The sequence below is a fragment of the Vigna angularis genome, chromosome 2 (genome assembly GCF_016808095.1).
Source record: "Vigna angularis cultivar LongXiaoDou No.4 chromosome 2, ASM1680809v1, whole genome shotgun sequence".
NCBI classification, from domain to species: Eukaryota; Viridiplantae; Streptophyta; class Magnoliopsida; order Fabales; family Fabaceae; genus Vigna; species Vigna angularis.
The window spans coordinates 24,684,463-24,710,771 of NC_068971.1; the positions used below are offsets into that span (position 1 = coordinate 24,684,463).

The 26,309-nt window shown below is 32.0% G+C and overlaps 1 protein-coding gene and 1 pseudogene across 3 annotated transcripts; one reads left to right on the top strand and one right to left on the bottom strand.

The window, feature by feature from the left end:
* The first annotated feature begins 14,600 nt into the window (after nucleotides 1-14,600).
* LOC108329490 (putative E3 ubiquitin-protein ligase XBAT31) lies at nucleotides 14,601-18,240 on the top strand. 3 transcript variants are annotated; one of them, XM_052872456.1, is made up of 8 exons: nucleotides 14,601-14,975; nucleotides 15,094-15,130; nucleotides 15,482-15,553; nucleotides 15,684-15,805; nucleotides 15,912-16,052; nucleotides 16,139-16,246; nucleotides 17,007-17,262; nucleotides 17,598-18,240. In XM_052872456.1, exons 1-8 carry the CDS (start codon nucleotides 14,962-14,964, stop codon nucleotides 17,970-17,972), a joined length of 1,125 nt encoding a protein of 374 aa, XP_052728416.1. In that variant the 5' UTR covers nucleotides 14,601-14,961; the 3' UTR covers nucleotides 17,973-18,240. The 3 variants fall into 3 exon arrangements, with proteins under 3 accessions (XP_052728416.1, XP_017419206.1, XP_052728417.1); XM_017563717.2 differs by having other exon boundaries at nucleotides 14,602-14,975; nucleotides 15,071-15,130; XM_052872457.1 differs by lacking the exon at nucleotides 14,601-14,975 and having other exon boundaries at nucleotides 15,078-15,155.
* Nucleotides 18,241-18,681: 441 nt separating this feature from the next.
* On the bottom strand, nucleotides 18,682-21,542 carry LOC108329491 (uncharacterized protein At3g17950-like; annotated as a pseudogene).
* Nucleotides 21,543-26,309: the final 4,767 nt, after the last annotated feature.

Here is a 26,309-nt window from a genome sequence, read left to right on the forward strand (position 1 = left end):
AAATTTAGATGAAATAAAATATAATAAAAAAAAGATAAATAGAAAAAGTTAATGTGGAAAATAAGTGAAAGAAATAATATAAAAAGTTTGTGGAAAAATTAGGTGAAATAAAATATAGTGAATAGTAAAAGTTAATGTGGAAAATAAATGAAAGAAATAATATAAAAAGTTGGTGGAGAAATTAGGTGTGGAAATTAAGTGAAAGAAATAATATAAAAAGGTGGTGGAGAAATTAGGTATGGAAATTAAGTGAAAGAAATAATATAAAAAGTTGGTGGAGAAAGTAGGTAAAATAAAATATAGTGAATAGTAAAAGTTAATGTGGAAAATAAGTGAAAGAAATAATATAAAAAGTTGGTGGAGAAATTAGGTGTAGAAATTAAGTGGAAGAAATAATATAAAAAGTTGGTGGAGAAATTGGGTGAAATAAAATATAGTGAATAGTAAAAGTTAATGTGGAAAATAAGTGAAAGAAATAATATAAAAAGTGGGTGGAAAAATAAGGTGGAGAAAAATGGATAATAAAAAATGTTGATGGAGAAGATATAATTAAAAAATGTAAGTGGAATAATTAGAAAAGTTGATATATAAAATTAATATGGAAATGATGTGGAAAAAGTAAATGAAAAAGGTAGATGATGTGGAGGGTGAGGTGGATGGTGATGTGGAGAATGGGGTGTGATAAGAAAAGATGGGTGGTGAGGAAGTAAAAAAAGTGAGATTATTTTGGGCCATTGGATTAAGTGTTTAAAAGAAAATTTGGGGGTGCAAAAAGTAAAATAAATAGTATTTTTCATTTTGGTTTTTTTTTTATTTATTTATTTTTGTGATGAATTATATTTACCCGGACGAAATTGGGTATTGACACATAGTTTTAACCCTCTAGTTTTCTGATAGAGGTTGAACTGAAGGGAAGAAAATTGAGGACTTTCTTTGATGAGTAAAAGGAGTACAAATACGTAACATGTAGTGGACCTACTTTTGGATTGTTGCTGTTATTATTTAGAGTGTGTGGAAAAGAAGTTTAGAGTGATATTGAATTAATAGTTGCAAATTGTTTTGCCTTGTGTTGTTATTGTCATCACAGAAGCGTGGCTTTACGGAAGTCCTTATAAGTGGAAGATCCCTCTAAGCCATGACTAATTGTTCTTTGGTTGCAAGGAGGACCTATAAGTAGTACTGAATTGGGTTGTGTGACATGAGCAAAAACATGAATAATCCATGATTTGAACAAATACAAACTTCACAACTCATTATGTTGGTGGCTCTGTTTCCAATTTGTGATGATTGAAAATAGTTTTTACTTATTACTTGGATTAAGAGTGAATTTCTCTTTTTTTAGTTAGGAAATGAATCAAATGATGAATCGTTTATAAATAATTTTAGAACAGAAGAAGTACAAGAAATTCATGATTTAGAGTAATTATTTTCCTTTTGTTTGGGCATGGAACTAGGAGGCAGTTGGTTTTCTCCTTGAAGATTTTGTGGTAATCAGAATGAATAGAATTTATATGTCCACCCGTTTTTGTTGATTTTCGAAGTTTTGAATTCAATATTGCAATTGTAGTTCTCATAGGGGCCTCTCCTCAAAGACCTATCACAAATTGACGATAGTGGCCTGCAAAAATCAAACAGGTAAAATATGTTTTCCATCTTCTTAATTAGAAATGAATATACATTACACAGTTAAGAAAAAATATGAAAACTAGAGTAACATTCCAAGAATGGTAATTTTCTGTGTTATCTGATAAAATACTTGATTGTCTTGGTAGACCCTGATCATGAAAGTGATTACAAAGGAGGACTTTATAGTAACCCGTTAACAACACATCCCCCTTTGCAGATTGATGCTAACTTTGAGTAAGGCTCAATTTTTTGTAAGGACTGTAAGGTATCTTATCAATTGCACTTTCATCACTTAAAAAGCTTGGGGTGTATATTTATTCTCTCTCATATTTGGGTAAGGAAGCAGTCTATTGCAGAAGCTGTTAAGTTTCAATACCAAGAAACTCAGTAGAATTTCAATTTCTATACATCATGTTAAGGCTTCAAGTTTTGTTTCATGCGTTGCGTGTTTTTTTTGATAAATCTGCCTACTGATGCAAGTTTTTTCCCTGTTTTTAAACATTTATGTGGTTATCATATCTTGTTGAATATATACCATTGCATCTTCTCAACATTATAACCCAGGACTTCCCTTAATTTCTTCTATAACATCTTACACAGCATAACTAAGCAATTCCATAACTGAAAAAATTCATTACATTCTAAATCTTTAAGTGGACCCTCAGGAATAGTAGTATTGTGTTTACTTCACCCATATTCTTGGTAGTTAAATTCAGAAATAGAAACGTGGCCTGGATGAGACTATTGCTTTAGCTTTAGCAATTAGGTGAACTCCTGATAGAAAAAAGCTCTTCTTGGTAGCAGTTATTTTGGAGCAATAGCAGCAATGCTTGTTCAAAGCACAATGAAGGACCTTTACTTGCTTCCGGCATTGCCACGCAATACAAAAAGTCCTCTATTTGATTAGTTGATGTGTAATAGAATCATCAAATTGATGATACAAGTACATTAAGATAAGACAAATAATCTTTCGAACATTATCATCTACGTGTTCCTTTTGTTTGGAACATTTTGTGTGATTATAATAGGAGTTTTGCATTCTTACGCCACAGTTTTCATTTAGTTCATCTTTAGTTAATGGTAATAACATCCTGTGATCTTTGTTGGCAAATTTGTACTTCCATTGTTTGAGTATTCTGATTTAGTTAAAGCATAATTAATAATATTTCTTACTTTAACATTTTGTTGAAAAATGTTATATTCATTTTAAGTGTACTTTTGGTTCTAGCTTAGTTCTACTAAGTATTATTACAAGTAGAGATTTATCATATATTATAATGCAAGAATTATATGCGAGAATTTTACATATACATCTATTTTTATTCCCTCATTCAAGTAGGTATAATTTTTCATGCCAATTATTAGAATAACAACCACAAAGGGGTTGGTTTGTATTTTCTAATTTCTTTTTTCTTCTTTTTGAAGACATTTATAAACTGTAAGGATTCTTGACACCAAGAAGCATTCTTTGCCCAAGCTATCAAGTATGGTTTGTTTTTTCTTTTTAAATTATATAATAATTATTAGGCTCCAAGTTTACTATTATAATTAACACCCTTTTATTATATGGGATAACTCTTCCCAATCAAAAACTCTCATTCCTCTTGCTCTTTACCTTTTTTCTTTGAAAAAAAAGTAAAAGAAAAAAATTACATTTCTACTTTTGACTATTGTAGAGGTGGTTGCTTTTCCACATAATAATGGATCGGAGTTGGATAAATTTGATACGCACAAAAAATGAATATGAGAGTGGAGTAGAACAATTTCTTGAATTTGCAAAGATGAATGTTTCAGACAATAATGGAAGATTCTATTGCCCATGTGTTAATTGTTTGAATAAGCGAAAACTATCAGTTGAAGTTATTCGAGAGCATGTTCTATGTGATGGATTCCTAAAGAGCTACACAAAGTGGACATGGCATGGTGAATTAATAGACATGCCAAGTGTAAGTGACTCTTAGGTAGCAGCAGAACAAGTTGATTTAGAGATGAGTGATCGGTTAGAGGACATGATACATGATGTCGAACCTGATTCCTTCCAACGTGCTCATCTGTATGACAACTTGTGCACTAATGCAGAAAAACCCTTTTATCCATAATGCACTAAGTATACTCGATTGTCAGTTGTGTTAAAATTGTTCAATGTGAAGGCAAGAAATGGGTTGACTGATAAAAGCTTCACAGAGTTGCTTGAGTTGTTGAGTGATATGCTTCCAAAAGGTAACACATTGCCAACACGCAATTATGATGCGAAGAAGATATTGTGTCCCATGGGTATGAAGTATAAAAAAATTCATGCATGCCCAAACGACTGTATATTGTACAAGAGCGAGTTTGCCAAGTTACATCAATGTCCACAATGTGGAGTATCACGATACAAACAAAAAGAGGGTGAGTCTGAATGTGACAGTAAGAGTCCTCCTACAAAAGTCTTATGGTATCTTCCTATTGTTCCACGGTTGAAACGCTTATTTAGTAACCCAAACGATGCAAAACTCATGATATGTAGTAAAGTTATCGAAATTGAGAAGTTGGATCAATTAGAAAATGAGGTTGTGGTCATATTGTGTCAATTGGAGATGTATTTTCCTCCATCATTCTTTGATATTATGGTGCACTTGATTATTCATCTAGTAAGAGAAGTTAGAATTTGTGGTTCAGTATTCTTACGATGGATGTACCCTATTGAACGATACATGAAGATATTAAAAGGCTATGTAAAGAACCAATATCATCCTGAAGCATCAACCATTGAAAGATATATTACTGAGGAAGCTATCAAGTTTTGTACAGACTATTTATCAGATGTTGAAACTACAGGGGTACCTAGGTTTCGTTACCATGGAAGAAGAAGTGTCGATAAGGGTACTAGAAGTGCAAAAGTTGTCACCCTGAATAGAGCTGAAATTCTACAAGCACATATGTATATATTGAATAACACTAAAGAAGTCATCCCCTACTTAAGTGCTCATAAAGATATAGTTAAGAGAAATAATCCACGAATGTCTCAAAAGTGGGTCATTAATGAGCACAACATAACCTTTTTAAAGTGGTTCAAACAACAAGTTCAAGCTGATTGTACAACTTCTGATACATTAAATTGGCTATCAAGTGAGCCAAACTTTGATGTCATATGTTGGAGTGGGTATGATATAAATAAATACACATTTCATACACAAAAAAAAGATGAAAAAAGTACCACTCAAAATAGTGGAGTAATGGTTGTGGCCGAGTCAATGCATTTCTCGAGTTCAAAGGACAAAAATCCTGTGATGGCATTCATGTGCTACTTTGGTGTAATTGAAGATATTTGGGTGATAGCTTACACAAGTTTCAGAGTACCTGTTTTTAAATGTAAGTGGGTTGATGGTAATACTGGCGTGAGGACTGATGATCTAGGGTTTACATTGGTTGACCTAGAAAAGGAAGGTTATACTGAAGAGCCATTTATCATGGCGTCTCAGGCAAAACAAGTGTTTTATGTCACTGATCCCGAAGACAATAGATGGTCAGTGGTTCTCCAAGGTAGAACAATGCATTATGCTAATGACAATGATGAAGTGTTCTTGATATTAGTGAAACTCCATCTTTCTCATCAAATATGCCAACCTTGAATGTCGATAATGAAGTTGACGACGTCCATGCCATACGTGATGATCACCACGAAGGGTTGTGGGAGAACATTGCAACTTAACAATGTATAAATTGAAATTTTAGATGTATTATATATTTTGTTTTGTTATTTTATCTATTAATTATTATTAACACTTAATGATTTATGTAGGAAAATGTCTGGTGATGCACCATCTGGTGACCTTCCACCTTCACAAGGTGTGGACGACATTCATACGCCTACCCGTAAGAAAGGTAGGTCTGGGACTAGTTTGAGAGAGTTGGTAGCCACCCGTAACGCTGATCATAGGCTTCCGATTCGTTTTGATATGCAGACCTGTAAACCCTTGGGAGAAAATAGCACGAAATTCATCATGTGGCCTTGCTCGGTAGAAGCAAGGCATTCATTCTTTGTGATGATTGGGATCATGTTCCAGAAAATGTGAAGAACCAGATATGGCAGAGCATCCTGGCATGAAATCTTAACTTTGATATAATGTGTCATTAACATATATAACTCATATTTAACATATGTCATTCATTCTTATTGCATAGGTCACATATGACGTCCCAAACACTAATCTATTAAGGACAAAATGGATTTCATATGCCGAGGAAAGATGGAAGAATTTCAAGACTATGCTTACAAGTCATTATATTTATGGTTCCAAAACTGATAAAAACCCTTGTGAAAAGTATCAATTTCTTGATGACGAAACATGGCAAGCCTTTAAGTTGAAGCGATTAGATCTTGCCTTTCAGATAAATTCATTTTATATCATAGTTTAACTATTTATGTTAACATATTGCTAAGAGGAGAGTTGCACAAGAGATCGCAAAGAAAAATGTCCACAACCATAGATTGTCTCGTGGGGGTTATGAGAAATTAGAGCAGAAGATGATGAAAGAGGCATCTACCTCTAATCCTAGTGTGGCCTCTGATACGAGTACCATAACACCTCCTCCACGCCATGTTACATGGAAGAGAGCTCACCAAAGACCATCTGGGGAGTACACATCTGAGGAAACAACGACCATAGCTAGGCGCATTGTAAGTCCCTATATTAACAACATATGATATCACATATCTGATTAACTTAACTTTAAATGTTTGGTTGTAGGATGAGTTGGTGGAGCAGATCACACAGGGTACATTCACTCTTGGGGGCCGTGAGGACATATTGGTAGTTGCCATTAGTCGTCTAGAGCATCCTGGACGTGTTCGAGGTGTTGGTAAATTTATTGGCATTCGTCAATTCTTCGGTCCTCCAACAAGTCATCATAGTAAAGATCATGTTAGTGAGGAGGTCCTCAAGGGTATCAGAGAAGAAATTAGACAAGAGATGAGGGCGAAAATTAGTGAGGAGATCAGCAAGATGAAGAAAGAGTACGGTGATATGCGGGCACAATTGAAGAAGGAGTACTCTAATATGCGGGCACAATTGTTAGCAGATGTGCGAGCAAAATTAGCCTTCCCCTCAAGCCAGCCTAGGAATCCTCCTCAACCTTCTCATCTTTGTATAAGCACAAAGGAGAGTTGTGATGTTTCTCCTCAAAACGCTTCTCCTACTATTGATGCAGATTACAAGTTGTTTAGTGATGATGCCCTACAATGCTTGGTGGCCTAAGGTAATTTATCTTATTATATTGTTTAGATGTACTTGTTTGTTGAATTACATTCTTTGATATATTTTACAAATATTATTTGGATAACTTAGGTAAAATGTATACATTGGGGTCAACCATACACCATGAAACCATTACAGCTGATATGGTGATGGTGGTGGTTGTAGACGTACGAGATGCTACAACTCGAGTCCTTGTATCCACTCAAGAGGTTCAGACAGTGGGACAAGCCCCTGGAAATTTTATCCTTTGGCCCGTTAGATTATCAAGAGCAATTGTAAAGGAGGTAATTTTTTTAATTATGCACTTTGTTGTTTTTATTGGTAATACTAATCTTTTGTAAGTTTTTAAATAAGCATATCAGGTTGAAGCACAAGGGCAGGAAGATATGAATGAATCACTTCAACAACTGCTACAACTGCCACAACAAATGTTCCTAGAACAACTTGGTGTGTTGGCAGTAAAGATCTCCCTTTCTCCTATAGAGTTGCAAATGCCTCCTAAAGTCACAAACATGACATCTTCGCTCTCTTTCTTCATATTTTAGAGGGATATTTTTGAAATTCTCTGGCCCTGATATGTTATGTATATCAGTACTACAACTTTGGTTGTTGTAAGTAAATTTCTACATTTATGAAGTTATGATATATTCAATATTTTATTCTAACATTACTCATTTTTCAATGTTTAAGGTATTTACATCGGTTGAGTATTGAAAGGAAGAATGATCACATTTATGGTTTTATTGACCCTGTTGCCATTCAAGGAGTTGGGAATAAAGGTGAAGAGGTCCAAAAGTACCTCTTAGAGGCTTTTGTAAACGGAAAAAAGCAAGTATACTTAGCACCTTGTTTGCAACAGTAAGTATATAGTTTTTATTAATAAAATTCTATTTATGTAAATGTTATTTAACACTAATCTACAGGGGTCACTAGCAATTGTTACTAATTCTTCCTCAACAGTTTCTTGTAGTTCTCTTATGTTCATTGCACAAAAAACCTCGCACTTTGGCAATTAAAAGTACACTAATATCATAAGTTTTTAATAATTTATTTGTTGTGTACACATAACTTATTTTAGTAAGTTCCTTAGGACTCATTTCAATATACATTTAACTTTATAGAGTTGTTGAGACAAATTCAAGGTTGCAGGGAACACATATCGTCTCTAGAAAGAAGTTGCAGTTCATTGCACCAACTATAAGTAGTTAATCTCTCAAACTATAAATACAATTATAAATTTAAGGGTTAAATATGTTTTTGGTCCCTTAACTTTCAGTGAAAATTGAAATTAATCCCTCTTCAAAACTTTGGCCTAATTTAGTCCCAAACTTTAGAAATGTGTGAATTTAGTCCTTTTAACTAAATTTTGTTAGGTTTATTTGATGTTTCAAGTGCGTTTCATGATAACATTTGAGTAGTTTACACCGTTTGACATATTTTTGCTTTAATATTAACTGAGAAATGCGTTTGAAACATCAAATAAAGTTCACAAAATTTAGTTAAAAGGACTAAATTCATACATTTCTAAAGTTTGGGGACTAAATTGGTCCAAAGTTTCAAAGAGGAACTAAATCCAATTTTCAATGAAAGTTAAGGGACCAAAAACATATTTAACCCTAAATTTTATGATACTTTATAAATTTAACTTGTAGTGCTCACATCAATCGAGAAGCTTTGAGTGTGGATATTATGTCATGAGGCACATGCAGAAAATTACATCTGCAAATGTCGCTGACTCATGGAATTTGGTAACGTGAACATTTTATAACTAAGATCTTAAGTCATTAATATTATAACTTGACTCAAACTATTCATTCTGTAGATGTTTGATGACACGTCTCCAATAGAGCAACATGCCATAAAGGATGTTCGGGAGCAGTGCACTGCATTTTTTTTAACCATTTGTAAATGATTAGATGTTTCAATATTACATTTTGAGTTTAGAAACTACTTTATGTGTAACTATGTTAAGTAACTATGTTAGGTAAATATATTTAGAAACTTTGTTAGGTAAATGTTACATTTTGATGTGTTAATAGAAACAATATTGATTATTTTACTTGTTATTGATTATTTAAACTATATTTTGGGAATTTTATGCAGGTCTGAATATGGATAGTAGCATATACAAATCCAATATTTAAAAAAAAAACATCACTTTTTACACCGGTTAAAAACACATCAGGTATAAAAGTGAGCTTCTTTTATACCTGTTCTTGTGGCAACAGGTATAAAAAATGAGTTTTAAAACAAGAGAGACGCCTTTTTATATCCGATCCTATACTATTAGGTATAAATTTCATTCTTTTATACCATTTAAAAACAGAACTAGTGTAAAAGGTCAAACTTTTTATACCTATTCTAGAACCGGTGTAAAAAATGAAATTTTCTATACCCTCACTTCTATACCTACTCGAAAATGGTATAAAAAGCTTTTTTTAACAAATATAAAAAACCTTTTTTTACATAGTGAATTGACATTATCATTATTGTTATTTTGTTTATTTTTATCTTTTATTGGTATTTTTACTATTATTTTTTAGATAATTAAAGTTTTTATTTAATAAATTGGGAAATAGAAATATTTTGTTCTTATTTGTGAAAATATTGTGAAAATATATGGAAATCATTGAAGATTGAACAATATTTGAACAAAATATGCTATCAAGAAATTGAGTTACTTAAATTACAAAATTCAAATAAATGAGACCACTAAAGATTGAAAATTATCTCAACAAAATCAAATGTCAAATAATTTGGTGACTTCAATTACAAAAATCAAGTACAAATTTTAGACTCAATCCAATTCGAACAAATTCATCCAATTCGAACAAATTCATCTAAGTCCTATAAACAGAAGGCTTGATCAAGTTAGAGGGACACACACTTGAAGCATAGAAAACTAATGTCATTACCACTAGAATTTCATGCATACCACTAATGAATCCTTATCCCTTAAGGTTAAGACTAAGGAGTTGATTCATATGAGATATCTCATACATTTTGTTTAGAGGGAGGAAGTTGGATGATCTAGAGGTAAGTCGAGAAATATGAAAGTGGTAACTAGAGGGGAAAGGTGTAGTGATCGCGGTTGTGACAACCATAATGATTGTCATGATCACACGCGAGAAAGACAAACATGCTAAGAAAAAGGATGTTCAAAGCCTAAAGCCTTCTTTGTATGAGTAATCAATACCATATATTGGGGATTCACATGAGTTGAATGTGAAATGACACTAAAGATTATGATAACAAAAACTTTTAAAATTGGTTTTTAGGCTGCTATAGACCAAGTCCAAGTGCTCGCACTAATAGTAGACTTCTCGGTAGAAAATCCATGAAAAATTTTTGTTAATAGGTTGACAATTGGTGAAAAGTAAAGATGATTCTCTTTTTAGTTACTTAGGATTTTACATGTACTAACTTTTATTTAATAAGTTTTTGTTTGTATTATAACTTTTTCCTATATCTAATATAATGTCTTCTTTCACTTTTTCGTATGATCTTGCTATTAAATCAAAGTAGTTAAGTTGAGCTTAAGAAATATTAATTTATAAGATCAAAATATGAATAAGTTGGGACAAAAGTCTATAAGCTACTTAAGCTATTCAATTAGGAACCAACCAACATTTAGCACAAAGGCTATTTAGCAAAAAGGTTTATTTTATTAAAAGTTGACTTATTACTTTAGCCTATCATAAGACTCATTTAATTAGGACCAACTAACTACTTTATCACGAAGATTATTTAGCACAAAGACTTATTTAATTGGGAGACAAAACATAAGAGCTATTTAGCATGAATGCTCGTTTAATTGAAGAACTAGTCGACCACTTTATCACGATGACTACTTAACACAATAACTTATTTAATGAGGTTGATCGAACACTTTAACATAGACTTATTCACTATATAAAATGTTTCTCACCTTATTAAAAACCTTTTTGGAAAAAACATCACAATATGTGTCAAAAAAAATAAATTCCAAAAAAGAAAAAGAGTATGAGTAAAGAGATAAATGATATCGATTATAATAAAATAAAAGGCTATAAGCAGTTCAAGTCCTTGATATAACTTCTCTGTCTATAATCTACAACATATTGTTGATTTTTTTTCGTGCATTTAACATATTTTATATTCATAGAGGAAACCGAATATGTATATTTAAAATTTAAAAATTAGTTTAATTCTATATTTTGTGTTACATTTTTACACGTATTATTTTTCCTTCAATATACATAACCACAGAAAATGAAAAATATAAATGACAATATATCAACATAACATCAATAAAAACAAATATGAAGAGTAAATATTACATATAAAAGGAAAAGAATGACTACACAACACCAAAGACAACAAAAACTGTCTACAAAAATAAGAATTTATAGACAAAGGACAATCAATATTCTCCAAATAAGAAATATTATTCCAATCATAATATTGAAATACATTTGATAATTGTTATTTAACCAAACATTAATTTTTTTATTATAAAAAATAAATATAAATATTTTTATAGATTACATATTTAATCTACAAAATATATATCTGAAGCAAAATTTAGAGAATTAATTATATGGACAAAGTTTCTCGTATGGGGCTCAAAACAATAACAATAGATTTAAAGGTAAAAGCTGTATACTTTGAAAGAGTATTAGTTTTTGTCTTTTAAATTAAAAGCACAGAGGGAGATTTATAAATTCATAAAACACAAGTGGTGAATACATTTGACCTTTTACCGGTTAAGTTTGTTTGAAACGGTCTTCCTATATATATAGTTAATTGTTAATTACTAATTATTCTCCATGTAATTTCATTTTCTTCACGTAGTAATTTTAAATGTGATTTTTTTATTAAAATGATTTTGTTATTTTCTAATGTTAAATTTCTTGCATTCATTTAGGTAGTTCGCAAGTGGTAACATATACGGAAGCAGCTTTTTATTGACCAAATAATTTTGATTTTTAAAAGTCTGATAATTTCCTATGAATTTATTCATACATGTATTAGTGTGAAATTCATTAAATTTCAACTAACTATTTAATATTCATATTAGTCATAAAAGTTTTAATAAGACTATTTTTATTAAAGATAAAAACTTTTATGTAATTGAACATGTCAATAATTAAAAATGTATTTTGATTAAAAATAAAAACTTTAACAATAATTAATCAAGACTTATTTCAGTTACTTAATATTTTATCTGATAAAGAAATAAAAAAATTTACATAGTTAAACATATAATAAAATTTGATTAACATATACTTTACTTGAAATAATATTAAGAATTACTAAAAATATTAAAATAATAATAATTAAACAATAATCTTTAGATAAAATTTAATTTGAAAAAAAAGTAGAATCAACATATTTTTTATAATTATTTTGATCTCTTTTTTATTTTGACAATTTTATTTTTTTCTATAATTTATTATTTTGTTATTTAATTTTTTAGTTATCTTTATTTTTTATATTTATTTTATTTTATTTGACTAATCTTTCTATATATTTTATAAGAACTAAGTAATTAAAAATTAATTTCATATTAATTGAGAGAGGAGTTTTGAATAACATTACCTGTACTAATCTTTTGACTACTATTATTTTAACAATATTGATATATTTTTGTAGAATTAATTTGATGGCTTGAACATATAATTATCAAATTAATTAAATAATTGTGTGTTTTAAATATTTCAGCATTTAATTATTAATTTCTGGGTTTCAGTTTTATTTGTATTTAAAACGATGGATAAATATCAAATACTAGTAAACTATTTAATTTTATTCTCTTAACTAGTTTAGAACATAGGTTATAAAACTCGAAATTAGCAACTACTTTTAGTTCTTCTTCTCTAATTTCTAAATCTCTTACTCGTGCTCATAGAACGTTAAAAAAATTAAGCTAAGCTCATAGATAAAAAAAATAAATTAGATGTATAAAAACAAAAAATAGAATTTTCAAAATAAAACAAAACTATTTTACAAAAAGGTAAACCAAACATACTTACTTTTCATATGAAATTCTTTCTAAAAAAGTAATAGCTGTCATTTTAATGCCGAAAGCCAAAGTTTATAGTAGACTAATTTTTTCTTTGAAAGGTGTGCGAGATATCTATGGAAGAAAGTGCAAATCGGTGGAAATTAAAGAAAGTATAACATTATATCAAATTTACAAAGTTTTATTTATATATTTTAGGATCACCTTTTCTATACTTATGTAAAAATAAATAAAAATTACCAAAATATTCACAAAATTATTTAGATAAAACCATGACTTGATCTTAGTTTTGCAGTTTTTCATGTTAAAGTTTATCGTTTTAGCCTAATTATTCATATATATGTATAATAAATCTAATAGAGAGATGGTAAAATTTACATGAGAATTGGTGGATATATAATATGATCATTTGTGTTTGTAAAAAAGGCTTATTAAATAACCAACAAACAAAAGTATCTTCATACCTAAATACCTAATAGTCAAAAACTGCATAAGAATTTTTCTATTATTAAATCATCAATCAAACATCATTTGGACTACGTTATGTTAATTTAGAATATAATGGTTCAACTATTTTAAATGGATTTCTTTTTAAATATTTAAGTTAATAAGATCATGTTCAAAATTGTTATATATTAATTCATGTTAATATACACATAACCGACACTGAAAAAGATCAGTTACCATAAAGTATTTAAATCAACCTTATGATAAAATAAGAAACTTCAATGAAATACAATATAATTTTATTTTCAAAATGTCATATATTTGTCCATAAATTTTAAGAATAAATTTAATAAAATAATTGTTTCAAAAGATAATCTTTCGAAACAAACTAAAACTATGTTAATTCTATTTAATAACCTTCCTTAACCATATAATTATTCTACTATAAATAAAATTATAAATGTAAATAAAAATAAAAATCAAATACCTTGTATAATGTAAATAGTTTTATTTTCCTATTTCCGCTACTCCAACAAAATCATACAAGTTTCGATCTGATTTTTTTTTCTTAATTAAAAATAATTTTTTTCTGTCACATCAAAAAAATAATTACAAAAATAACTATGAAAACAAAGTCAACACGCATGCATTTGTAAATTTTTTATTTTCTACTTTTTCTCCTTGGTTGTTAAATTGTATAGTCTAAGCTGTCAAACTTACGCGTAGATTTTAAAATAAATAAATACTACCATAACAAACCCGCCGTCATTGATATAATTACTTAGAACATTTAAAATATGTTTAAAACCATATAATTGACCATAGTAATAAATTAATCTTTGTAAAAAAATATCTAATTACAACTTTTAGTAAATTTTTATTTTCTACCATCATATTGGAAAAATACTTTGACTTTTAAACAAAAAAGAATTATTAAAAACGTTAAATACAACACACAAAATATGCACTACATTTATATATCGACAAATCTATATAATTTTATCGATGCTTTAATTTTTCATAACTTAAAATCTTAAATTTTATGTCATATTTAATATACATATCTTATAAAATTCAAATCTTAGTCTCGTAACGTAGATATAACATGCAAAACTAAATCCAATTTTAGAATATAATTTATTAACATAGAAGATATTTTTGAGTTTAGTAGTAAAATATTGAAGATACAGAATTTGCACGCTTTCCAACGAGTGTTTGAAGAAGAAACACTGAACCAAACTTTTAATATTAATTCTGCCTAAATATCCGGTGACTGCCCGAAACTTTTATACGCGTATGGTCAAGCTGCCCGAAATCTGAACGGGCAGTCCAAACACCAAGAAGACTCCAACACTGGGATTATTATCTATCACCCTCAGAGTTGAACCAGACACACTTCCACGTCACCACCGTGGGAGGCGGCGCGTGGGGCGGTTTCCGGCCACCTCTCTCAGCGCGAAGTGGTGATCGAGGAAATGGGTCAGAAGCTGAGTTGCGTGCAGCAGCATGAGGACCATGGTGTGTTCCCTGCCCTTGCTAGCGGAGAATTGGAGGTTGTTGAGACCATGGTGGAGGAAGACCCGACTGTGCTGGAACACACCACTGGCCATGATAAGCTCTCGCCGCTGCATGTAGCTGCTGCCAATGGTCGGATCGAGGTTGTTCTCTTGGATTTGAATGCTGGTGTCTCTGCTTCTGTTGCTATGTCTTTTTATGTATTTTGAGCATGGTGCTGTTTTTGGTTTTTGAGCAGGTTCTTTCCATGTTGTTGGACAGGTCTTCCAATGTTGACATATTGAATCGCCTGAAGCAGGTGCTTCTCTTGTCTGTGTTTATCGGTAACTGCAACTCTTTAAGCTTTAAGATAAACATTATGGACATTTGTAACAGAAGAAAATAAGAATTTAAAAAGAATTGAGTTTTTTAATTTCAAATACAAAGTTTTCTCATTCAAATTCTTCAAAGGTTATTTTAGTTTATCAGATAAACTCAGTCATTGTCTTTCTTATATGTTAATCTTTTGTAAGTTTCTATAGGGAAGTTTGGTTACAGAGAGTACTAGTCTCTACTTTTGTGACTTTCAAACTAAACGTTGTACCCTTGTTTAGTTTCATTAGATACTAAAATTGTAATTCTGATTTGTTTTTTTTTTCTTTGTGTGTAGACCCCGTTGATGTTGGCTGTGATGCGTGGAAAGACTGGCTGTGTTGAGAAGCTTATCCATGCCGGAGCAAATGTATGTTATACTTTTTGTTTTGTTTAGATTTTCTAATAGAATGTTTAGAATTGCTGTAATTTTGAGAATAGTGGATTATGATTTTCTCCTAGCTAGGTAATGACAATGGTTTGTGCTTTTAATATTTCAGATATTGATGTTTGATTCTGTACGTCGGAGAACTTGCTTGCATTATGCTGCTTATTATGGTCATATAGATTGCCTTAAGGCTATTCTTTCTGCTGCTCATTCCACACCTGTTGCAGATTCTTGGTTAGACATACAATTTTCTTCTCTCTTCCACTGTTTATACACACACTAGTCATAAAGCACATACAAGCATGAATGTTGATGCTTAATTCTTGGATGGAATTGTCAGGGGATTTGCAAGATTCGTCAATATAAGAGACGGAAATGGTGCTACCCCTCTGCATCTTGCAGCTCGCCACAAACGGTCTGAATGTCTTCATGCCCTTCTTGACAATGGTGCTCTTGTTTGTGCTTCAACCGGTGGATATGGGTAATTGTCTTAGAAGTTATGCATTAGTCATTCTTGTATGAATTTTTATGGCTTTTCGTTCAGATTGATGAAAGTAACATGTGCAGTTACCCTGGAAGCACACCACTGCATATGGCTGCCCGTGGTGGTTCTTTGGACTGTGTTCGGATGTTGCTTGCTTATGGAGCAGATAGACTTCAATTAGATTCTTCTGGGTAAGTAAATGCTATTTACAGTTTAAAGATCTATTATAGCTGTCAGTATAGATCACCATTGAAAATATGGAAAAGACTTTAAGGATCACTCATGAATTAGCAGTATATAGTGCGAAGTTTCTTCATATGCACATCTAATTTTTAGATTCCTAACTAATTTATTTTTATAAATAGAAGAGTTTAATAATTTTTTGGTACCTCCAACCCTTGTTGAAATTGGTACTTCCAAAAGTTGTGTGCTTTTCAAATTGAACATCTAATAAATATGATAATTTGGTCATGAAAGTTATTTTCTTGCTTTTGAAATAACAATATTGACATGTTAATTTTGATAATCTTACATGTTTGCATACTTACAAATATCTTACTGGGATGATTAAATGTACTAAAAAGTAAATTTGTTAACTGAATGAAATTTTGAAGTTTGTTTTGTTGATTAAGAAATGATTTTTAAGTCTCTGAACGGGATTTGTACGCATAAAAACTGAACTTCATCAGATGAAGAAACAAATTCATTTATAAAAATTGAAAATATTAGCTTATTTCAAGACTATTTTTTACTGTAATTTGTGCTTGAAATCTATGTTGTGCGCCTAGATACTTTAAAAAAAGTAATTTTTTTGTTTTTCCTCAGTTAATGTCAACAGAGAATTTTCTTCAGCCTCTTTTCTGTCCTTTCTATAATTCCAAAAAGAGTTTCTGGATGTTTTATTCATTACAAGCAAATCTGTTAAGACCTGACTTAAATATTCTTTTTCAGGAAAATACCATTTTCAGTGGCCCTGAAGCACAAGCATAAGGCATGTGCTGCCCTGCTGGATCCTTCATCAGCTGCACCACTTGTTTGGCCATCCCCGTTAAAGTTCATCAGTGAGCTCAGTCAAGAAGCAAAGGCCTTACTGGAGAAAGCCTTGCTAGAAGCTAACAGGGAGAGGGAAAAGACCATACTTAAGGAGGTTGACATGCCCCCATCACCACTGCATTCTGAGAGTGAAAACAGTAATATGGCCTCTGAGGTACAACATCTTCCTTTCTTGACGGCTGTAGGATTTAGATTAGTGGTTTTACTTAAATGCATTTTGCAGTTTAGTATGGTTAAAAATTATGCTTTGGTAGAGGTGCCAAGAATGTTCTTTAGGACACAATAAGATTACACACTACTATTTCATCTCTGTATTTTTTCCCTAGTAATGCTTCATTGCTAGATTCAGGATTTAGAATGCAATAGTATCATTAGTATCTCATGCCAATGCATGAGTGTGATCAATTGTTTCTCTGGAAATATGGAATGGACATTTTGTTTTTAAAAGATGATAAATTATATATTTCTTGGTTATTTCTCTTCATATAGGCCGACGATATGGAGTTGTGTTGCATATGCTTTGACCAAGTGTGCACAATTGAGGTCAGACCCTGTGGCCATCAAATGTGTGCTCATTGCACCCTAGCACTATGCTGTCACAAGAAGCCTGATCCTGCTACTGCTGCCCTTTCTGGACCAGCTTGTCCATTTTGCCGTGGTGCCATTATTCAATTACTAGTTGCTAAGATTAACAAGAGCTGTGATACCGAAGTGGAATCTAGCCCTATGAAGCCAAGGAGATCCCGAAAATCAAATTTCAGTGAAGGAAGCAGCAGCTTCAAGAGCTTGTCGGCCTCATTTGGAAGGATTGCCGGCCGCAATTCGGGGAAAATTGCAGATGAAAAGCAGTGGGAGGTTTCTTGAGGCTTGATAATTGTCAGTCGTTATTTTGATTGGAAGCCGGCAGGAAGTGATATAAATGATGGTTTTAATTACTGTGGAATGGCTGCCTATATTGGGTTCTTGTATTCATTTTGTTTCAATTGTCCAAAGATCACTAAGATCATGAGAGACAATAGTTTGTAATCGGTTTGAGTTTTGATTTCTGAAATCTGATTCTTGGAGATGGAGGACACGGTTGTGTATTGTTCTCCCAAATATGAAATATATAGTATGCAAGAGTTAAAGGTAAGTTTCTTTACGGCTTTAACAATGGTAAACATAGTAATTGGTTTCACATCATTTGAATAGTGAACATCTGATGGAAAAGTGAAAACTTGTTTTGATTAATCTCACATTTTTATTTTAGCCTGGACGAAGACTCAACAAGGAAGTCTTAATCACCAAACTTCATTTTACTTTATTTTTCATGTGAAGTACTTTCGCATGACCTGAGATGTGATCTCCCATTGCAATAAAGGAAAAAGGACTTGACATGCTAAAAATAAGTGGTGATCCCCACCAATATAGAAACAAACACCCAAACCACTATGTAATAACTTCTTCCACACCAGAATGGTATGCAACTTCAGTAACTTAAAGAGGCTTTAATAGTTCAAATTTATGGTCTGCAGCATGTATTTATTGTTGTATTACTATCATAAAGAACTGGAGACTATATGTGGGCAGAATGGAGTACGAACAGAACATCCTAATGTCTTGAAATTTAATTACCAAGCAGGAGAATCTCCTGAAGTAGATAAAGAACTCCGTGACCTCTAAATGAAATATAAATCAATAACAAGGGATCATCACATGTTGAAATATCCACACAAACAAGAAAAAAACTATTGGTGTTCCTTATCCATCACTCGTCTAGTTCACTGTTATGATCATGCTAATGTCCACCATCATCACCCAATGAAGCAGATGGCCAATGATCAGTTTGGCTACCCACTAATAGTGAGGTTGAATCTTGAATAGGGGAGAAAACATTGGGTCCATAAGTCGTAGGACACTGGTTCCTTCTGTATGTACTCGCTGCTCTTCTCTCAGCTTCAAGGTAGTGTGACCAAGAGAGGGGGCATCATTCCCACTCACTGCATCAGTACTTAGCCTTGAACAAAGTGAAAACAACCAAGGTTTCAGCTTGTGAATTCTTTTGCTGTCCTTCGAGGCTTCCACCATTCTTCCTCTTGTTGATCTGCCTGAGAGTTCTAAGAAGCTAGAAATACCAATGAGGCTGCCAAGTGTAATGCTGTTGTCACGGAAGAATGATCCGGTGGACTATAGCAAGCCATGTCAAATGAGTCAGGTAAATGGCTTGATCACGAATACTTCTATAAACAAGTAAATTTCAATTCACATTCATTCACATGATAGAAAAAAACAAAAAACAGTAATGAATGGGAGGATAAATGTGCACAGTTTTATTCCCTTAGAGACTATTTCCGAGATTTGAATCCTTAACCCGATATCATTAGGCCAAAGGCTCTCTCAATCATTACTAAAGAAGCATCTATGAAAAATGTCACTCATACAGTCTTCTGTGTTTGATCTGCTTTACATTATGATTGTCCCTTTCTGACACTGTTCAAGGGTGATGTTATGCATTTTAACTTTTTTTCTGCAAACCCTCTAATAAATGACTCAAATTTCAACAAGGCGTGCTTCCGATTGATCTCAAAATGACAAACAGTATACCAACAAAATGGCAATTAAAGTGAAATCAACGTCACTCTCTGTCAAACAATTATGTGCTAGGCCATGGCATGGACCCCATTAGCGTCAAGCAATTATTTACACACAAAAGAAGCGAAGGATCCAAAAGAGACCGACAGGGGAAGAAATCCGAAGCCTTATGGGCATGCTCATTACGTGGAGCTTCTTTTTCCTATTCATTTTTGTGGCTTGGACTAGTTCAAAAATTAAAAAGCTTCATCTTCGTCAGTGCAATAAACACAAAGTACATAGTCAAAAGCCAATGTTCTAACAAGCATGAAAGAGTAAAGCGTGTCAATGTTAAAACGAGCTGAATGGGCAATGGTTCAAGATCCGGAAAGGGAACGTTGCTGTGTGAAGCTGAGAAGAGCAAGAGTCACAATCAAACTTGATTAACTATTGCAGGATGTGAAACAGTCATTATTTCGTACCAAAAAAGTTACATCAAGAAATATACATATACATACAAAATATTTGAGATGTCTCTGTCAGTGACTACGAACACTTTTATAAATAATACCCAAAAGAATTAAAATGCTGCCATCATTATAGTAAAAATACAAAATGAAACCACAAAAACAAAAAAACAAAGACATGACAACATGCTAGGAAGGTCATAGCAGCTTAGGACAAAGGAACAGGTAGCAGTAAGTAGCAATGGTATCAATGAAACAAAAGGGTCGTCACAACACTATCTTGCATTAATAATTGATAATATCAATAATCAATAATAATGACAAAATACGTTTTACCCTTCAATTTTGTGCCTCCTACTATTCCACGTTCCACGAAGAAAAACAAAATGTATCCATTAACAGAAATTCAAGGACAAAACCAACCACACTAAGATAAACTTTGACTGGAAATTGAGGATCTAAAGCACATTGTACCCTAACAACAATTTATGTTCTTGAATTTTAGTTCAAATAAAATTTCGAACCTCTGTATCAAGATCTGAGGAAGAAACAGTTGAAGGGGTATGAGAAGCAGTAAGCACAGTGCTGAAAGAGGCTGACCCAGAACCATTTCTCACCAGCCCAAGTCTAGAATTCAAGAATCTCAAACCCAAAGGCCACCCTTCTTCCTGCATCATCAGCAACAACAACAACAACCCTATCACCCTCCAAATTTGAAATTGAAAACCAAAAACTGAATCCGGTATACAAGCTGCCTCAAAAAAACCCCTCGAAATCATTTCAAAGCACCCCACTTAATAACATCAATATGAGTATGCAACTTATGAGTGTATTGCGTGTGTGAGTTGTGTATGTGAGAGAGAGAGAGAGAAGGGAAAAGGGTACCTGTTGAGCCATTACAGTGTTTTGCTGAATGAAATGGAGGAGTAGAAGTGAATAGCAACACACTGAAACAAAATACTGGGAAACTATCCAAACAAGTGTCACTTCAGACAAAGAAGTATGACCTCCAGATTGTCTACCCTCTGACCAAAACAACATAAAACAAATAAACCAAAGTCAAAATTTAGTAACAAAGTGCACAAACAACAAACCAATGGCACCGACATTCAACAGAAGTGGTGTAAAGTTGACATTCAACCAAAGGAGGAAAGACGAATACGTAACAAAGAGGTTCTTTGATCCAAACTGAAGCCGTTTGAATGGTTAATTAAGCCCATTAATGTTGGCTCTGAAAGTCACACATCGGAGAGAGAAAGGGTGTGAGGTGAGAGTGACATCTTACCTCTCAGCCTTGTTGGAATTTGGGAGGCTCTGCATAGACTGTGTGGGATGGAGGCAGAATAGTTTGGTATCAGTTACAGTGTTGAGAAGACCAAAAGATGGCAACTTCGATCCAGACTGAGAAAAAGAAAATTATATTATTGAAAATAAAAACAACAATTTTTGCTACCTAAAGCCTCTTATTAAAATGTGAAAACAATATTTTGTTTTTAATTTTATGGAAATGGGGTAGAAATAATAAAGAATGCGTTTTCCACTTCCTAATAAAAAGTACATTTTTTAATTTCTTAATATATGTTATAATATTAATATTCGTCATAAAAAAAGTTAGGAATTTAATAGTTTTCTGAAAAAAAATATCAATTATTATACTTATTTTTTAATTGTCATGTAATAATGTTAATAATAGATGACTTGGCAGTGATATTATTAATGTAATGATGTCATGTAAGAATCTATTGAAGTAACTAGTGTATTTTTATATAAATTGTGTTTTGAATCTCCCATTAATTTATATCAATTAGTGATGTTGAGATTTGTTCCATCAGACTTATATATTATTAGTGATTCAACTAGTTAAAAGGATTTTAAAAAAATTAAAATTGTTAATAAATTAAAAAACTATTTAGACTATAAAGTTGGTTAAATTTCTTACTATGAAGTAAAGCCAAAATTCTACAACAACTTTAATGCAAAATGATAGTATTTTTACCTTATATCTCTTTCTATGCTTTGCTTCTATTAAGTGTATTGATGGTTTCGAAGAATATAAATTCGTAAAAGAACTGCACATTAAAGTTAAATTACTAGTTGAGAAGAAAGTTGGTTTCACTTCACTTCATAAAAGAAATATTTTTATCTTAAAGGAAGTTCAAACTACAATCTAATGGACATTTCCAAGTTCTAAGAAGAATGAATTACAACGTATATGAGCTAAATTTACAACATGGTTATTCCTTACATTTTTCTACTCAAATTAGTAATGAGAAGGAATATATGTCTAGTGTTATATATATTAGTGCAATGCGGAGTTTGATGTATGTGATGATGTGCATTGAATCAAAGCTTGTAAGAAATCTTAAAAAGGAGTCATAGCATATAATGAAATGGATTTTAATATACTTTAAGCAAAAGAACAACATTGGAATGTGATTCACAGTCTACTCTCATAGAGTTCTTTGACTTTGACTTTTTTGTTAGACTTGAAATCCTTGACCATTCATAATGACCTATATGTTTACTATTGACAATACTACACTTTGTTAAAGAGTTATTTTTCGATTAATATTAGTCTTGTTAACATTGATTCAAACATATTAACTTAGATTGTTTTTCCTTGTTTGTTTTTCAACAAATAAAAATTATAAAATTATAATTTTTTATTTTATTTTTAGAATTAAAATTTTGGTCAAGAGTGTTTTATGTAACTATTTATAGCTACTTCCTCTATTATACAAAGAATATTATGAAAAGTATAGAAAATAAAGTAGTTGATATTGTGAAGGTGATAGAGTTTATTTGGAAACTGTTTTAGGAGTTAAAGTGATATTTCTTCTTTGAACATATCATGAAAATGATTTCTTTTTTACATCTTAAGTGATGCCTCTTGATGAATCTTGAACAAGATATAAATGAATAGAAGTACAAGTTACTAGTGCAGAAATGACCTTTAACGTCACCCCATAGACGTTCGTCCTCAACAGTCTCAACGTAAATAATTGACCGGTAGCATATTCGTAAATAAGTGAAACTATCGACGTCCGTTGTGGGGGGAGGACGTCTATAATATTATAGACGTCCGGGCCCCACCCACGGACGTCTAAGAGGCTGGACAATTACCTCTTCAACTCCCCTCTGTCAGCTCCTTAAACGTCAGTCGTAGAGGGGGACGAACGTCTATAATATTATAGACGTTTGTCCCCCTCTACAATGTACGTTTAAGGGGCTGAAGACAATTAATTCTTCAACCACCCTGTCAGCACCCGAAACGTCTATTGTGGAGGGGGACGGACGTCTATAATATTATAGACGTTCGTCCCCCTCTACAACGAACGTTTAAGGGGCTGACAGAGGGGAGTTGAAGAGGTGATTGTCCAGCCTCTTAAACGTCCGTCCCCCCCCCCCCCCCCCCCCCCCCCACCCCACCACAACAGACGTCGAGAGTTTCACTTATTTACTTAGATAGGGCTTTGATTGGTATTTTTTTTCTTAGTGATTGGAAGGGAGGGCGCCTGGGTATGTTACAAAAAGGGGAAGGCAGGGGTAGTACTTCGAATGGCGAAACGAAGGGCTAAATAGCACTAGTGATTCTCTGAGCCGGTCTGGATTTTCAACGCCCTTTTCCTCTCTTCCTTACCGGGAGGGCAATCTTATGGCCTTCACCTCCCGCTCGGCCCGAAAATAGAACCCAACCCCCCTTTTGATCCATTCATTTCTGCAAGCAGGGGGGATCTTCGATGTTGTCATTTCGAAATGTCCGCTTCAACCGCAGTTTCACCTCCCAAAAAGCAATGTTGGGTTGACGAGCGTAGATGCGAGAGCAAAGATAAGCGCTTTTGCTACTGAGAAAGCGAACGCGCAACGGTTCAAGACTTAGTCGTGCGTTAGCGAAGCTAGATTTAGCGAGAGGCTTCGAGTTAGCGAAGCGTTGTAGTAGCGCCGTCCGAAGCCCTATGTGCTAAAATGCTGAGCCAAGGACGCTCCGCCTTATCTATAGAAGCAGTCAACCGAGTGCACAAACGGACGTCTGGCAGTGCACAAACGGACGTCCAACCCCAGCCCTACCACAAAACAATTCAGGCAGGTGGTCGTCGGGGGATACACCTCGGACGTCTGTGTAGACGTCGGGGTAGGGAGGAGACGGACGTCTACGTGGACGTCCAAGGGTGTACAACGGACGTCTGGATAGGCGTCGGGCCTGACACATCGGACGTCTATATACACGTCCGATGTAGACCCCCCGACGTCTGAGTAACGTCACCCACAAAGACGTCGGGGGAAGGTCGGACGTCAAAAGGCCAAAAGAACGAACGTCTAAAGCCTTTTCTGTACTAGTGAGTATTGAATATGTGAAAACATATATAAAATACACAATAGAAGGTTAAATCATATTTAAGTTTTTTTAGTAGTGTTTGATAAATTTGAATAGATGAAGTTTAAGTTAGACTAACATACTCTCAAGTTGTTTTTCTTTAAGATATTTGTTTAACGAAACTTATCAAGTACAATTTCAATAAGATAGATAAACGATAAAAAAAATGCTTTTAAAAATTAGTTTATGCAAAACTCTCTTTTTTTATTAGATGCAGGAAAATGAGATGGAATACAAAAAGATAGAATATTAGAGAGATTTATGTAATTATTATTATACTAATTCTTTTAGCAAACTCAAATTACATTTAGTTCACGATAAACACCATTGAGATTCTACTAATGTAAATTAATATTCCAAATTACACTACAAGTATTATTAGAATCCAATCACTTTTCATAAAACAAGTATTCTTTTGAAAATAGTCACTCATAATTAAAATCACAAATATTCTCTTAAACACATCACTTTTATCTAATCATGAGTATTGTTTGTACCCACTTACTTTTGGTTAAACAAGTATTTTGTGGACACAATCACTTCACATTAAAACACTTTGATAAACAAAGAATGTGATCTAAACAATCATGAGTTTTAGTTATTAAAAGATAATAAAGTCCTAAAACTACACTCTTCTAATTTTCTATGAACACAAATAACATTTTTCCTAAAATAAATAAGAGTTAAGAGCTTATTCTTATTTTTGTTGTAAAAATTTTCTCTACTTTTCTTCTTTATAAGATCTTCTATATATAGAACTAAAAATAAAATAGTTGTTAGAAATCTATTTGAAATTATTATTCAGTTTTGCATCCTTCACCTTTTTCTTTTTACCAATCAAGCACATATATGTTATTTATGTAACATTAAATGTACATTAATGTTTTTATCCAATTTCATATATTAGTTTGTACATAAGATTATTAAAAGGGGTAAAAGACATATTTTTAAACAAATCACATATTTATGAAAAGGTAAGTCATAACTTAATACTATTCTCATAATCTTTGGTTGGCTTCCTGTGTAACTATATAAATACACACTATTTCTTTTATGTTTAATTAATTAGAAAAAATATTGGTCAGACAGTCACCCAAAAAATACGACTTGACAACTATTTTAATAATATAATAGTATGTATTAGTATGTTAAATTAAAAAAATCTAATTAAAATATTAATATTTTGTGTCAAATGGTTTCTGTTAGAATTATAAAAAATTCACGAATAATTTCATAATCCTTATGTTGGATTTTATGATATGTTACAATATACAATATTATATATTTTTATATATATACACACACTAAAATAAACGAGACAATAATATGTAGTTTGGGTATTTTAAACTTAAAACTACACCCTGAAATTTTGAATAAAAAATTGTATTTAAAAAGACTACATATGTTCAATTCGCTAATTAATAATGTATAAATGTTTTGAAATTGAGTTAAAAGCAATTTAACTTCATTTCAGATAAACAAATTTTATTTTAAAAATTATATTTGAACAGAAAAATAAAACACAATCATTCAATCCAAATAAACGTTTAAAGAAGTATAATCCACACGTAATAAGGGGTATATTAAATAATCATCTACAATACTGTCATTAATTAGATATAATTTTAATTGGATAAACATACCGACAACATTTAAGAAGTTATAGATTATAATATCCTAAAATATTTCTTTTATCAGAAAATATCCTAAAATATATTAACTACATTTAACATTTTTCCATAAACAAAAGATTAAAAAAAATAATTTTTACTTTTATGATTAAAAGTGAAATAAAATCATGGTTAATCC